Genomic DNA, 14,833 nt, shown 5'->3' on the forward strand with positions numbered 1-14,833 from the left:
TTGATATTTTTTTAAATCAATTCGTGTATTATACGAATATTCATGCCTACTCTATACATATTCTAAAAACCAATCTGCGTTCAAAGTACGGACAAATTAGTAAGAAAAACAACTTTAGTGTCCGAAGTTAAATAAATTTATATTACCTGACAAATTGATAAAAGAAAAATAACTTGAACTTGTACGTGAGGCTATGTGGTTTGCACTTTATTGATTGGTAGGCTAAATTGCTTCACCAAGGAAGTGCATGAAGTAAGAACAGCGCCACAACCCCTTAGCAAAGCATCACCGCCGTTTTACGCTAAAACCCTACCGGCGATGGCCTCTCAACCACCAAAGAAGAAACAGAGAAAGAGGAATATAGTAAGACAGAGCGCGGGACAACTAGAACGATTCGACTCACTCCCATGGACCTCATCACTTCCCGATACCGACGACGATCCGTTCTCTGCACTCGCCGGATTGAATGACTTCGAAGGAGGTTCGTATTTGCTCTAGCATCAGCTCATTCTATTGATTTTTGGAAATGATAACTTGTTTTGCTGATATTTTAGGGTTTATAGGTTTTTAGCTCACTAGCTATTCACTTTCTTCTTCATAAAAGACAAGAAGTAATTGAAATTAAAGAATAGGAGAGTTTGGAAATACTTGCTACAATCAATCCAGTTTCTTTTCTCTACGAAAAATATAACTTCTGTTGATATATATGCTTCATTGTTCGAAGGCTCAAAACCAAATGTTACAAATTTACAATATCTGAATGTATTGTAGAAAGCAAAGAGAACGCAAGTAATGAAAATTAAAGTGTTCCTAGGTTATTGTCTTTCATCAATTTAAGTATCCATTAGATGCTCTTTCTGTTACTTTCTTTTGTCTAGTTTACATCCTTCCTATATCAAGACAGATTTGTAGATAATGTTTATATTGTATCATGAAAAAATGGATCCATAAGCTGTCTCATTAGTATCTTAGTTGACTATTCAGCTTTGTTGCTGCAGGTGTTCTGTCTCTTGAAGAGATTGATGAATCAGAGTATGGATTGGAGCTTCCAAAAGGATTTCAAAAAGGAGGGAAGAAACCAGAAAAACTGACAAAAAGGAAGAGGGAAGAAAGTAACAGTGATGAAGTTGTTAAGGAGGAGGTTAAAAATGATGAGACTGTAGAGGAGGTTATTGATGGTGAGACTGAAAAGGAGGTTGGAAAGACGAAGAAGAAGCAGAAGAAAAAGAAAAAGAAGAAGACTAAAAAGCCCAAGGAATCCATGGACACTGAAGAAGAAACAGCTACTGGTTAGTGTTACTTTAGTTTCAAATCAACAAGTACTATACCATGTTTTAAGCTCTATAAATTACTGTATTGACAAACTTCCTTCAAAAATTCTTTCAACAGTTGCAGAAACCAATGATCAAGTTGATAAAGAAGAAGATCAAGTTGATGACTCTGAATATCATGCATGGTATGAGCTTAGGCTTCATCCATTGCTTATGAAATCAATATCCAGGCTCAAGTTCATAGAACCAACACCTATACAGAAAGCTTGTATACCTGCAGGTGCTCATCAAGGAAAGGTCTGTTAGTAATTTGACAAGTTTTCATGCTACCGTTTTATGTGGTTCATCTTTTAACATTTTCCTTTGTCAGGATGTGATTGGTGCTGCAGAGACAGGGTCTGGTAAAACACTGGCATTTGGATTACCGATTTTACAACGCCTTCTTGAAGAAAGAGATAAATTAGAGAGACAGGTGGAAGAAAAAGGAGAGGCGGATGAAAAAGTTGTTTCAAAAGGTCTTTTAAGAGCACTTATTATTACTCCCACTAGGGAGCTTGCACTTCAGGTACCCTAAACCCTAAACCCTAAACCCTAAACACGAAACCCTAAACATTAATGTTTATTCCTCTCTTAGGTCACTGAGCATTTGAAGCAAGTGGCAAAAGGGACAGATGTTAGGGTTGTTCCCATTGTTGGTGGAATGTCAACAGAAAAGCAAGAAAGACTTTTGAAAACAAGACCTGAGATTGTTGTTGGAACTCCAGGGAGGCTATGGGAACTAATGTCAGGTGGAGAAATTCATCTTGTTGAGGTGAGTTGGAAATTTTTTTGATGTCTAATATATAAAAACTCAAACTAGGGTTAAATGCAAGAAATAGCAACATACCTTTATTTATTTGTTTATTGTAGCATTCTACTTTTATTTTTCCCTATTGTAAGCTGCAACATTATACTTTGAAAAAGTATGCAGTTATATTAATGTCATCCAAATACAATATATATTTTCCAAATGGTATAATTCGGTAGAATTTTTAAAGTACAGTGTCTTGATAGAAAATAAAATAAAAAATTACAATGCTATAATTGCCTAGAATTTTCAAATCAGAATGCCTTAATAAGAATAAATTGAAAGTACAATGTTGTAATAGAAAGAAATGAAAAAATAGGATGCTGTAGTAAACAAATAAATAAAAGTATGTTGCTATTTCTTGCATTTATCCCTCCCTATTACAACATTGTACTTTGAAAAAACTACCCAACTATAGCAATGCCATCCAAATACAAAACATATTCAATGCTATAATTTGGTGGATTTTTTAAGGGTTAATCTAAAAACAAACCTTATATATATATATATATATATATATATATATATATATATATATATATATATATTTTCAGATTAAACCTCAAATTTATTTTTTCCCTGAAAAAGAGCTTGCATTTTTTCATTTTTTTTTGATCTGGCCCTTTAGTCATTTTTTCCCGGTTTTATGCAGAAAAGTCCCATTATTTTGGGAATCTTTTTGATAAAACCCTAAATGTTTTTTTTAACAGAAAAGTCCCATTACTTTGGGAAAATCATATAATCTGTCATTTTCTATTAAAATAAAAAAAAGGACTTTTTTGTTAATTTGGGCAAACTATTAAATAATCGGGACTTTTCTGTTCAAAAATAAAAATTTAGGACTTTATCAAATTTTTTCCCAAAATAATGGAACTTTTCTGCATAAAACCCTTTTTTTTCCAAAAAAAATTGTAAAATGCGAGGGTTTTTTCGCAAAAAACTAAAAAAGTCAGAGGGTTTATTTGGAAGCATTTAGAAGGTCGAGGTTTTTTTTTCAGAAAAAAATACAAAGTTGAGGGCTTTTTCCGAAAAAACGAAAAAAATACAAGGTCTTAAAAATAAATTCAAGGTTTAATCCAGAAAAAACACAAAATCTATAAGGTCTTTTTTGAGATTAACCCATTTTCCAAAGTACAACATCTTATTAAGAAACAAATTTATAACTACAATGCTATAATTGGCTAGATTCTTCAAAGCACAAATAAAAACTGAAAGTAAGTACAATGCTATTATTAGTTATAATAATATTAAGTGTTGATGATTTTTGCAGTTACATTCACTGTCATTCTTTGTGCTGGATGAGGCAGACAGAATGATAGATAATGGTCATTTTCATGAGCTGCAGTCAATTATTGACATGCTTCCCATGATTCGTGAAGGACATCAAGAAGATTCTGAAAACTGTGTCACAGCTTCAGGCTTTCAAAAAAAGAAAAGACAGACTTTTGTGTTTTCAGCAACTATTGCCTTATCTTCTGATTTTAGGAAAAAACTTAAACGTGGATCTGTGAAAACAAAATCAGATGGTGAATTGAACTCAATTGAAGCGTTATCTGAACGTGCTGGGATGCGTTCTAATGCTGCTGTTATTGATCTCACAAATGCTTCAATTATGGCAAATAATCTTGAGGAGTCCTTCATTGAGTATGATAATACCCCTTCCCCTTTTATTCATCTGTTTGCTTTTTTTTTTAATAGAGTAAATTACACGAATGGTCCCTATGGTTTGGGATAATTTGCACGCTTGGTCCCTAACTTATTTTTTTAACTCGGAAAGTCTCTACTGTTTGTTTTTATTATGCACCCGGTCCCTACTGTTTGTTTTTCTTACGCCCTTGGTCCCTGTTTTACCTAAAAAACTATTATTTAAATAGAAAAAATGGTGGGGTATGTAAGGTAAGGTGAGGGGGTGAGTTTGGGGGTGTGTTCATTTAAATAAATTAAAAAAATCAAGGGCGAAATAGTCTTTTTAGGTAAGACAGGGACCAAGCGCGTAACAAAAACAAACAGTATGAACCTTCCGAGTTAAAAAAATAAGTTAGGGACCAAATGCGTAAATTACCCTAAACCATAGGGACTATTCGTGTAATTTACTCTTTTTAATATTGAATTTGATTAAACATCAATTTACAGGTGTCCGGAAGAAGATAAAGATGCATGTTTGTATTATATTTTATCTGTTCATGGACAAGGGCGTACTATCGTCTTTTGTACATCAATTGCAGCCCTTCGTCACATCTCTTCCCTCATGCGCATTCTTAGTGTCAATGTTTTGACCCTTCATGCACAGATGCAGCAGCGTGCTAGACTCAAGGTTATTATTTGTTAAACATAATTATTTTGATATGTAAAAAAAAATTATATAAATCATAATTGTTGGTTGAAATTGAAATTGAAATGCAGGCGATTGATCGTTTTCGTGCAAATGATCATGGAATACTTGTGGCTACTGATGTTGCAGCTAGAGGTCTTGATATTCCTGGTGTTAGGACTGTTGTTCATTATCAACTTCCTCATTCTGCAGAAGTAAGTTGTTTGTTTGTTTTTATCTGTTATATTATTTATTGAATTTTCTATCTTCTATGTATAAGTATATAATAAATAAGTAACTTTTTGGATTCTGTGTTCCCAATCACAACTATCTAACTTTTGGGATTGGTGGCAATGGAAACTGGAAAACTGTAAAAAACTAAAAATCACATTTTTAATTTACATACCATTTGGAAAACAGAAAATTTTCATTTTCTTAAAAACCGAATCAACCAAACCAAACGCAGGCTTAATGTTACTCCTTCATATTTAATATTTCTTTGAGTAAATTACACGAATGGTCCCTATGGTTTGGGGTAATTTACGCGCTTGGTCCCTAACTTATTGTTTTAACTCGGAAGGTCCCTACTGTTTGTTTTTATTTTGCGCTTGGTCCCTACTGTTTGTTTTTGTTACGTGTTTGGTCCTTGTCTTACCCAAAAAAACTATTATTTAAATAGGGAAAAATGGTGGGTTAGGTAAGATAAGGTGAGAGGTGGGGTTGGGGGTGTGTTTATTTAAATAAATTAAAAAATCAAGGGCAAAATAGTATGTTTAGGTAAGACAGGGACCAAACACGTAACAAAAACAAACAGTAGGGACCTTCCGAGTTAAAAAAATAAGTTAGGGACCAAACGCGCAAATTACCCTAAACAATAGGGACCATTCGTGTAATTTACTCTATTTCTTTAGTTTTGTAATATATAATAACAAAAAGCAGTCAAGAGGTTTACATATAACAACACAAGTAATTGGAGTGCAATGGAAACCGGAAAAACCTTAATTAATTAATGAAAAATTGCAATGTAATATAATTTTTTTATAGAAGTTTTGTTTAGATTATTTTTTAGTTTTTAAAAATAACCAAAAACAGAATTTTTATAATGAGTATGTGAAATTTTCAGGTTTATGTTCATAGAAGTGGTAGAACAGCTAGAGCTTCTGCGGATGGGTGTAGCATTGCGCTAATTTCACCAAAAGAATCATCAAAGTTTTCTTCTTTGTGCAAATCATTTTCAAAGGTTAGTTTTTTATGCTATAAATAATACTTGTGTTTTTTAGTTTTTTTTTAAAAAAAACTCATTCTGGTTTGGTTTACATTTTCAGGAAAGTTTCCAGCAATTCCCTATAGACTCTTCATACATGCCTGAGGTAATAAAGCGCTTATCTCTTGCACGCCAAATAGACAGGGTTTTGCGAAAGGAATCACAGGTAAAAGTAAATTTAAATTTCATTTCTTTACTTTACTTACATGATATCAACTTACTTACAGTTTATTTTTTTACTTGCCTATAAAATATAAATTACTTTACTTGTTGTAGGATAAGGCTGATAAGACCTGGTTTCAACGAAATGCTGAATCAATTGAACTGATTGTAGAAGAAAATGACAGCGAGGATGAAAGAGCAAACACTATTAGAAAAACCAAAGCAAATTCTGCAAAACTAAAAAACCTTCAACAGGTTTGGTTTTTTTTATTTTCATTAAACCATAAATTATTTTCTTCATGCTGATTTTGACTATTTTCATGCAGGAGCTCAAGTCACTGCTTTCTCGTCCATTGCAACCCAAATCATTCTCTAGTCGATATTTGGCAGGGGTAATTCATCATTACATTTTATATATATATATATATATATATATATATATATATATATATATATATATATATATATTTTTTCCCTTTTTGAGGATCATTGCAAATTTGTAATCTGTTTTTTTCCTATTTACTGTTTGCCTGTTTGAATAAACTACTTTTTAGATAAAATATTGTGTTTCGGATTAAACCTCAATGCTTTCTTATCAGAACATTATACTCTGAAAAATCTGTTATTTGGATGACATTTCTAGAATAGGGTAGATTTTCAAAGAACAATGATGCAATAGGAAGAAATGAAAGTATGACACTATAATAGACTAAATCAATGAAAGCACATTGTAATGATAAAAATAAACTTTTTCTTTCATGACTTGTTTTCAAGAATATTAAAAAAAAAATGAACCTCCTTTGAGTGTTTCTCTTTTGCAGGCTGGTATTTCACCACTTCTTCAACAGCAATTTGAAGAATTAGCAAAACAGAAACTTGCTGAAAAAGAAAACCCGAGAAATAATAATAACAAGAGGAAAATGGTTGTTATTGGTCATGATTGTATCGAACCACTCCAAGCACTCAGAAGCAGTGGCCATGAGGTAATTTTTATTCCCATTTTGCCCTTTTTCCTTTAGGCCCCATTCATTACACTTGATCTCTCGTTTGTGCAAAAGACGTGAATACCCTTCTAATCCTGGATTTATGTTTTCAGGTTTCCATGGATCTTAAAGGGGCAGGGGAAAAGCGAAGAAGCTTAGACAACCTAAGAAGAAAGAGGAAAGAAGATAAAAAACGTAAAATCCATCTTCCAAAAAAATAAAAATAAATAAATAAATCGTTTTTTATTTTGTTAATGATATTGAATTTTTTTTATTCAGGGTTGCATGATCAAAAGAGAAAACAAAGGAAAAAGCTTAAATCCGGAGGCGATTAGAACCTTAATTAGCAAAGCAATCATCAAATTTTGTTAAGACTTGAAGAGTACATTAATTTCATGCGATACTTTTCCTCCATGAAAGACTGAATTTTTGAGAGGCTGTGGTAATTTATATTTTATATGCACATTTGTTTTCTAAATACTGAAGAAAGAGAAATACAAGAAAAATATAAATTGTGAGGAACATAGCAATGTATTCTACTTTGATGTACTTAATTTTTTTAATCCATAAAAACTTAAAAGTATTTGTTACATATTTCATTAACAGCGAAAAGATGTAACTATGTAAGTATGTTCCTACAATGGCAATGTAATTTTTTTTACCAAAAAAATAGCAACGTTCTTGCATTTTGCTGCAAAAATATAAATATATTGCTACTGTTTTATAAACAAATAAAATATTTTGCTCATTATTTGTATAAAAGATCATTGTAATCTTATTATAGCATTCTAGTCCATGAACCTAAAAATGGGAAGACTGCAATCAACAATCTAAAAAACAATGGCGTCGTGCTTCGTCTTTCTCTCCTGCTCAATTTACTCTTCAATGGCTTCCGCTTTCCATCTGTAAACGACCCACTTTTTCTATCCAGTTCTTCCCACCCACCAAAACTCGCCGATGAACCACCACTTTTTTTATCACTTGGACCACCGTCTCCGGCCACCCATGTTTGATACCCGGGAGCCCTTTTTCTTTCCCCTCTGGGGTACTCTTCTTCATCCATGTCCACATAGCTTGCACCATCACGTCGCGGCGGCGGTTTCCTCTTACCCTCGCTCTTGCTCTTGCCTCGACGTCTGGTTTTATTCTTCGGTCTTCCCCAAACCGTTTGAAATAACATAGAAAGCGCCGATTGGCCGAGGGGAATAGCCATCGCCATAAGGAACGCTTTCGGACCTGACGTCAACAGTAGAGACGAGATTATCGCCGGAAGGAACCACCCAAATGATCGGAATACCTGCACTGGTTATAAATAACACACTGTCATATGTCAATGAACTCCGATGGCGGATGCTATTACTTTCCGTTTTCAGGACTCAAAAGTAAATAAACATTAAATCACCTTAAAAATCCACACACCGTCAATGAAGTCTTCAAGGATGTCGAGCCACTGATTTGCATCATCGTCTTCAAAATCGTCATCGTCATCGTCGTCTCCGGAGTTAAAATCGAAGCTTTGTGTTCGGAATGTCTCTGCGTTCGAGTCCCAGCGGCGTGCCTTTGTGTGAATCCGGCGTGGGAAAGTGGGAGTGGGGTTTAATGGGAAGAAGGGTTGGGAGATGGCCGGAGCCGGCCATAGTTGCTGATTGCGAAGAGGCGGCGGCGTAGGGTGTATGTGTGTATAGAAGATTAAGAAAACCATTTGTTTGAAAGGTGGTGGACGGTGGATTTGAGCTTCAATTCATCTGATTTCCGATCGGAAACATTATCCACAAGGTAACGTCCACTCCGGATTCTTGATAAAAGTGTTGCTGTTTTCATTTGGTTCACTACTTATCATGTCTAATTACATTTATGCCCTTGTGCGTTTCGAATCTCACCCCTTAATACTATTTTTTTACATTATACGGGTAATTATAGTGTAAAAAATAATTGTACCGGTAGCTATAGTGTAAAAAATAGTGTAAACACGAAAGTCTTCCAACCCATTATATTATATTTAACATTAAAAAATATTTTAGATATACTGTTCTTTATTAAACATTATATTTAGTATTAGACTATCCATATGTAAAAAACTTTCAATATTTGCAAGACTATTCAATATAAAAAATGGCCACACCTATCATATAAAGTTAATTATTATGGTGTATTATTTATTAAATAAATATAAATTATAAAGTAATATATTATTATGTTACAAGTTGATAACATAGATGATCTACTTACCACTTGAAAGACTTTCAATATTTGCAAGACTACGTAAGCATGCCATGTCATTTGAAAGTGGTTTGCAGTTTCATTTGCAAGACCGATGTAGATGTTCTTACACTAAAATCTAACTATATATATATATATATATATATATATATATATATATATATGGGGAAAAATGAATATGTGGTTGTTATGTACCTAAGCTTAGATATAGAACTTTTTAAACGACGTAGTTTTAAACAAAACAAATCCAATTTCATTTTATCTTAGTTTTGTTTTAATAGAATACCATTGTATTAAGTTCAATTATGGTATGAAAAAGATCAGTTATATATATTTTTATTGCAAATGATTATTGAGTTTATAAAGAAAATAAAAAACCAATAGTTTTTAACGAATATAACTCAAGTGTTTTGTATTTCAATTGAAAAAATATATCCAATGATTTTGTGAAAAACTTGATTGAGTTATGACATGTTCTTCTTTTATCTTTTATTCTATTAGTTTTCATTTAGAATTTAGTAGGGTTAATGAAATGGTCACAACTTTTAATGCTTTAAGTTCTTAAACACAATAAAGAAAAAGAACATAAATTTTATCGATTTAGTAAGTCACATGATTAATAGAGAATAGTAAAAGAGATATCATGATTAGTTTGGATATAAATTGATCAAAAACTACATTGTTTGGAGGGTTCTATATATAAGCTTAGGTACATGACAGCCACATATTCCCTAAGCCCATATATATATATATATATATATATATATATATATATATATATATATATATATATATATATATATATATATATAATGTTACACTAAAATCCAACACTATATATAATGTTAGGTATAATATAGAAGTGAAGCATTAACGACTTTTTTAGTGTAGGAGAAGCCTAAAATGAACCCAACCTAATCCTTCAAATCCATTTGCCCTATCCATATTTCTCATGCCTTCAAAAATCCATTCCAAATCCATTTTACTTTTAACTTCTTTCCTTTTCATTCATTCAAACATAATTTTCTTTTAGGTACATAATCACAAACTAATTAAAATAACACAAAATTAATTTTAAAATAGTTAAAAACTAAATTTTAATTTCTAATTTTAAAATAATAACAAACTAATTAAAATAATACAAAATTAATTAATAAAAATATTAAAAACATATAAAACTAATTAAAGCATACAAAACTATTTTGGTACAAGTCTGTATGCATGATTTACAAGTAACAAAAGCTTGAGAGTAGAAAGAAAAAACAATGAAACCTACCATCATACACTTTAATGCTACCTTATGAGTTGTCAGATTCGTTGCCATAATGATACTGTTGGTCGTCTACTCCTTTAACATCAGAACTCCGTACGCCCTAGAGAATACACACTTTTGCAATATTTATGCATTTTTAAGAGGAAAATCTTCAGAAAAGTCCATTTTTGGGAAAAGTTACCCTTTAGTTCCAATTTTTTTTAACAAAAAAAACCCAGGAAACCGGATAAATTGAACATTTCAACCATTTTCATCTGCTGACCCTCATTTAACGGGTAACACTTGATGATGTTGCCAGTAGTTGTTGAGGTGGTTGGTGACTCATTAAATGTAGGTTAAATTTAAAGGCTATCAAACTCATTTGTGCCCTAAAAACGGACCAGGCAACGATCGAAGTAGGAGCAGCAAGAGATATCGTCTTCATCTTTTATAAGGAGCCAAAGATCAAATCAAGCTATGATGAATAGTCTCAGAAGCATTGTGGTGATCTCGTAGGAAGATGTACTTCATGGACTCCAATAAACCCGTGAAGAAGGTTTATAGGCTGCCAAATTACCATGATGAACTCAAAGATTGCAAGTACTTTCATTGGGTGGATCATCCTCTACCAAACTAGTGGTATGCAAACCTCTTATTAGAATTTCACAACAATGTCAATTTGGAGAACCATGCAATATTTGGGGAGGTTGGGTAAGAACAACCTGCAGGGAACCTTGAACTATTTGGAGACTTTGTGGAACAACTAGCGACACACAACTACCGTTGGAGGGAGTGGGCATTCAACATCAGAATGGAAATGAAGGTGGAAGATGTAAATCCTTGTTTTATGTGGTTGTAGTTTCTTTTGTGTTTGTGTTGGTTATGTGGAAGGATTGGTAGGATAAAAAGTTGTTATGACTAAGGATTGTTAGGCTGGTATGAATGTTGTATGTTGTGTCTCATCAGATTATGAATGAATTAACAAGTTTATGAATGTCACACCCCTAAACCGAAACGGCGGAAACGTTCGAGGGTGGAGGACGTCATGTACAATATCACAACAATTGCATCACCGTAATTAAAGTAAACACAACCATTACATTGAAATATAGGTGTTTACATCTGTTTGATACATAGGCTGTATACATCAAAAGTATAACAAAAAATAAAAGACATGACTTTATACACTCCGTCTTCTCAAAAGCCTGCTAGAGTACCTGTCTACTGATTTCTTGAGAATACAAACGATTTTTAAAGAGTATCAACATTAAGCTGGTGAGTTCATAAGGATGTTTTTGTAATGAAAACTTGTGATCGAATCTGTATAAAAATGTTTGTATGCTTTCCAAGAAAATCCAATATTTTCTAACATATGTGTTTGTTACTGTGTTCCATAAGGTATTAGTTGCATGCCTGGTTACTACCAAGAGTATTGTATATCATTACTTTAAATGAAAACCCTGGCTACCACCAGTGTATTGTATAGTAGTTCTATTAATTAAAATAAAAATAATGAAGAATGAAATCCCATAAACAAAATGTTAGTTTATACTATTGTGAGTCGTATAACCATGCTTGATATGACTGATGACCTCTACGACGTTCTTCAGGCGTCGGATGGTATGCTATTTGTCACCCCATGCATGCCTGCCTAACTGTAGCTAGCAGTTTAGGTGTAGGATTGTCAGTCCCGAATAGATCTATTCACAAATCTCACGCTCTCCCTCCAAGAGACTCTGGTTACATTAAAGGATAGGATTTAGCCCGTACCCCGAAGGGTACAAATGAAAGTGTCCCTTATGCTCAACATGTTACAAAAGGGATAAAATATCTCAAAATACTTTATAAAAATAGGTGATCTTTTAGTTGTATCAATTGCATAAGTTTTAATCGTATAGAGGTTTTGTGTATAAAGTTCATTAAAAACTATTTGTGTTTGGCTTGTATCCCCCCCCTTTAAAACGCTAAAATAATAAAAGCGTAGGGGTATGAACTCACAGATGATTGTGTGTATGTGCCGGACAACGAGACTGGAATTGAGGACCCTCGAGTTGTAAGCGAAGTTAACGAAATCCTATCAATAATTAAACACATATTTGTATCTAAAATTAGCGATTTCATTAGATAAAGTGTTGGAAAAACACTTGCTTTCGGTTAAGGAATGTTACCGAGGCTCGATCGAAGTGGAAAAGTGGGTTTGCAACCAAGATTCACAGTGCAGGGCTAATTACGGTCGTGATGGGATTACGACCGTGAACTGTTCTCGGCCGCAAACAGTTTACTGCCTTTGAAGGGTTTACGGTCTTTGAAGGTTTGAAGGGTTCACGGTCTGTTCTTGGTGAAATATGAAGATTTGAAGGGTTCACGGCCGTGAACTCAAGAACTACAATGTTTGAATCGATGAAAAAGCTGGTGTTTGATGCTCCAAAACGTGTTTTAAGGTGGATGGAGTGATAAATGAAGAGAAAACTTGAGAAATCTTGGGTTTTTCGGGTGAGGGTTTTTAGAGAGAGAAAGTGTGTTTGTTGCTAGAAAAGTATGAATGAGGGTAGGAACCACATATTTATAGGCTGGGAGTATGGTCGGTGATGGGATCCAGCCGTGAACGATTTATGGCCGTGATCGGGTTCACGGCCGTGAACACCACTTGGACCGGAAACAAATTGATTTTCGAAGAAATCTCGGTTTTTTCGCACGATTTTGGTTCCGAATCTTATATAAAGTTTGATTATATAACTTAAATGATTTTCCAAACTGTAAGAACTTGACAGAACTAAATAAAAATTCAAAATCTATTTAACGAAATCGACTGACGTTAACGGAAAAAGGTTCGGGTTGTCACATCCCCCCGGATAGAGGGAATTTCGTCCCGAAATTCTAACATAGAAAACAATCATGTACTCGTAAAAAGATGCGGGTACTTCTGTTTCATCTGATCTTCACGTTTTCAAGTGAATTCAGGTCCCCGCTTGGCATTCCAACGGACCTTCACTGTCGGTACGTGACTTTGCTTTGTTCGTTTGACTTCCCGATCCATGATTTCGACTGGTTCTTCCAGAAAATTAAGGTTCTCATTGATCTCGATCTCATCAAGAGGGATCAAAAGGGTTTCGTCAGATAAACACTTTTTAAGGTTCGACACTTGGAAGACGGGATGGATGTTGCTAAGCTTTTGGGGTAAACAAAGTTTGTACGCTGCGGGACCGATCCTAGCGAGAATCTCGAATGGTCCAATGTATCTCGGATTTAGCTTTCCACGCTTCCCAAAGCGTATCACGCCCTTACAAGGTGAGACCTTCAACATAACATGGTCACCAACCTGGAACTCCAAGGGTTTTCGTCGTCTGTCGGCATAGCTTCTTTGTCTATCCCTAGAGGCTTTCAGTCGCTTTATGATTTGTATGATATTTTCCATGGTTTCGCGAATGATTTCCGAGCCTGTGAGAGTGTTGCCGGGGACTTGGACCTTAGCTAGCTGCATGTCACCCACCTCATCCTAACACAGAGGGGATCTGCACTTACGACCATAAAAGGGCTTCAAACGGCGCATCCTTGATACTGGTATGATAGTTGTTGTTGTAGGAGAACTCGACCAAGGGAAAATGGGAGTCCCACGACTTACCAAAGTCTATAACACATGCTCTCAACATGTCTTCCAAAGTCTGAAGGGTTCTTTCACTCTGCCCATCGGTTTGTGGATGATAAGTTGTGCTCATATCCAGCTTAGTTCCAAGAGCCTTCTGTATTAACTTCCAAAGTCTTGAGGTGAATCTACTATCCCGATCGGAGATAATGGACACAGGTATACCATGCAGACAGACTGTCTCTTGTATGTAGATTCACGTCAGTCTCTCCATCTTGAAAGTTTCTTTGATTAGCAGGAAGTGGGTGGATTTAGTCAATCTGTCGACAATTACCCAGATGGTATCATACCCACTCGGAGACTTGGGCAACTTGGTGATAAAATCCATCGCAATCCTTTCCCATTTCCACTCAGGTATTTCTGACTGTTGAAGCAGACCTGAGGGCTTTTGATACTCCACCTTCACCTTGGCCCAAGTCAGACACTTGCCCACGAAGGTAGCGATCTATGCTTTCATATTTGGCCACCAATAGAGATTTTTGAGATCCAGATACATCTTATTTGAACCTGGGTGAACGAAGTATCGAGTTCTGTGAGCTTCGCTCATGATAACCTCTCTGTAACCGCCGAACTTTGGGGTCCAGATCCGGTTCATGAAATAGTAGACTCCGTCTCCCTTGATCTCTAAATTCTTTTCCATTCCCCTCAAAGCTTCATCTGGCATGTTATCTGGTTTCAAGGCTTCCAGCTAAGCCTCTCTGATCTAAACGAATAGATGAGAATGGAAGGTCATAGTCAGTGCCTTCACTCTGTGACCATAGTACTCTTTCTGGTTGAGGGCATCTACTACCACTTTGGCCTTGCCTGGATGATAGCGTATATCACACTCATAATCATTGAGTAGCTCCACCCATCGCCGTTATCTCATGTCCAATACCTT

General features: G+C 34.7%; 2 protein-coding genes across 3 annotated transcripts; one reads left to right on the top strand and one right to left on the bottom strand.

Moving 5' to 3' along the window:
• The first annotated feature begins 206 nt into the window (after positions 1-206).
• On the top strand, positions 207-7,360 carry LOC145086608 (P-loop containing nucleoside triphosphate hydrolases superfamily protein). The gene is made up of 15 exons (XM_079024425.1): positions 207-481; positions 999-1,289; positions 1,390-1,568; positions 1,642-1,836; positions 1,906-2,082; positions 3,389-3,762; positions 4,252-4,432; positions 4,522-4,644; positions 5,553-5,669; positions 5,755-5,859; positions 5,970-6,110; positions 6,182-6,247; positions 6,677-6,838; positions 6,952-7,033; positions 7,118-7,360. Exons 1-15 carry the CDS (start codon positions 319-321, stop codon positions 7,171-7,173), a joined length of 2,412 nt encoding a protein of 803 aa, XP_078880551.1. The 5' UTR covers positions 207-318; the 3' UTR covers positions 7,174-7,360.
• Positions 7,361-7,524: 164 nt separating this feature from the next.
• LOC145086609 (uncharacterized) lies at positions 7,525-8,654 on the bottom strand. 2 transcript variants are annotated; one of them, XM_079024427.1, is made up of 2 exons: positions 8,258-8,654; positions 7,525-8,140 (listed from the first exon to the last, which is right to left on the bottom strand). In XM_079024427.1, exons 1-2 carry the CDS (start codon positions 8,538-8,540, stop codon positions 7,617-7,619), a joined length of 807 nt encoding a protein of 268 aa, XP_078880553.1. In that variant the 5' UTR covers positions 8,541-8,654; the 3' UTR covers positions 7,525-7,616. The 2 variants fall into 2 exon arrangements, with proteins under 2 accessions (XP_078880553.1, XP_078880552.1); XM_079024426.1 differs by having other exon boundaries at positions 7,525-8,135; positions 8,241-8,653.
• Positions 8,655-14,833: the final 6,179 nt, after the last annotated feature.

This window comes from Lactuca serriola, chromosome 2, assembly GCF_051521515.1.
Source record: "Lactuca serriola cultivar US96UC23 chromosome 2, Lser_US96UC23_V15, whole genome shotgun sequence".
NCBI classification, from domain to species: Eukaryota; Viridiplantae; Streptophyta; class Magnoliopsida; order Asterales; family Asteraceae; genus Lactuca; species Lactuca serriola.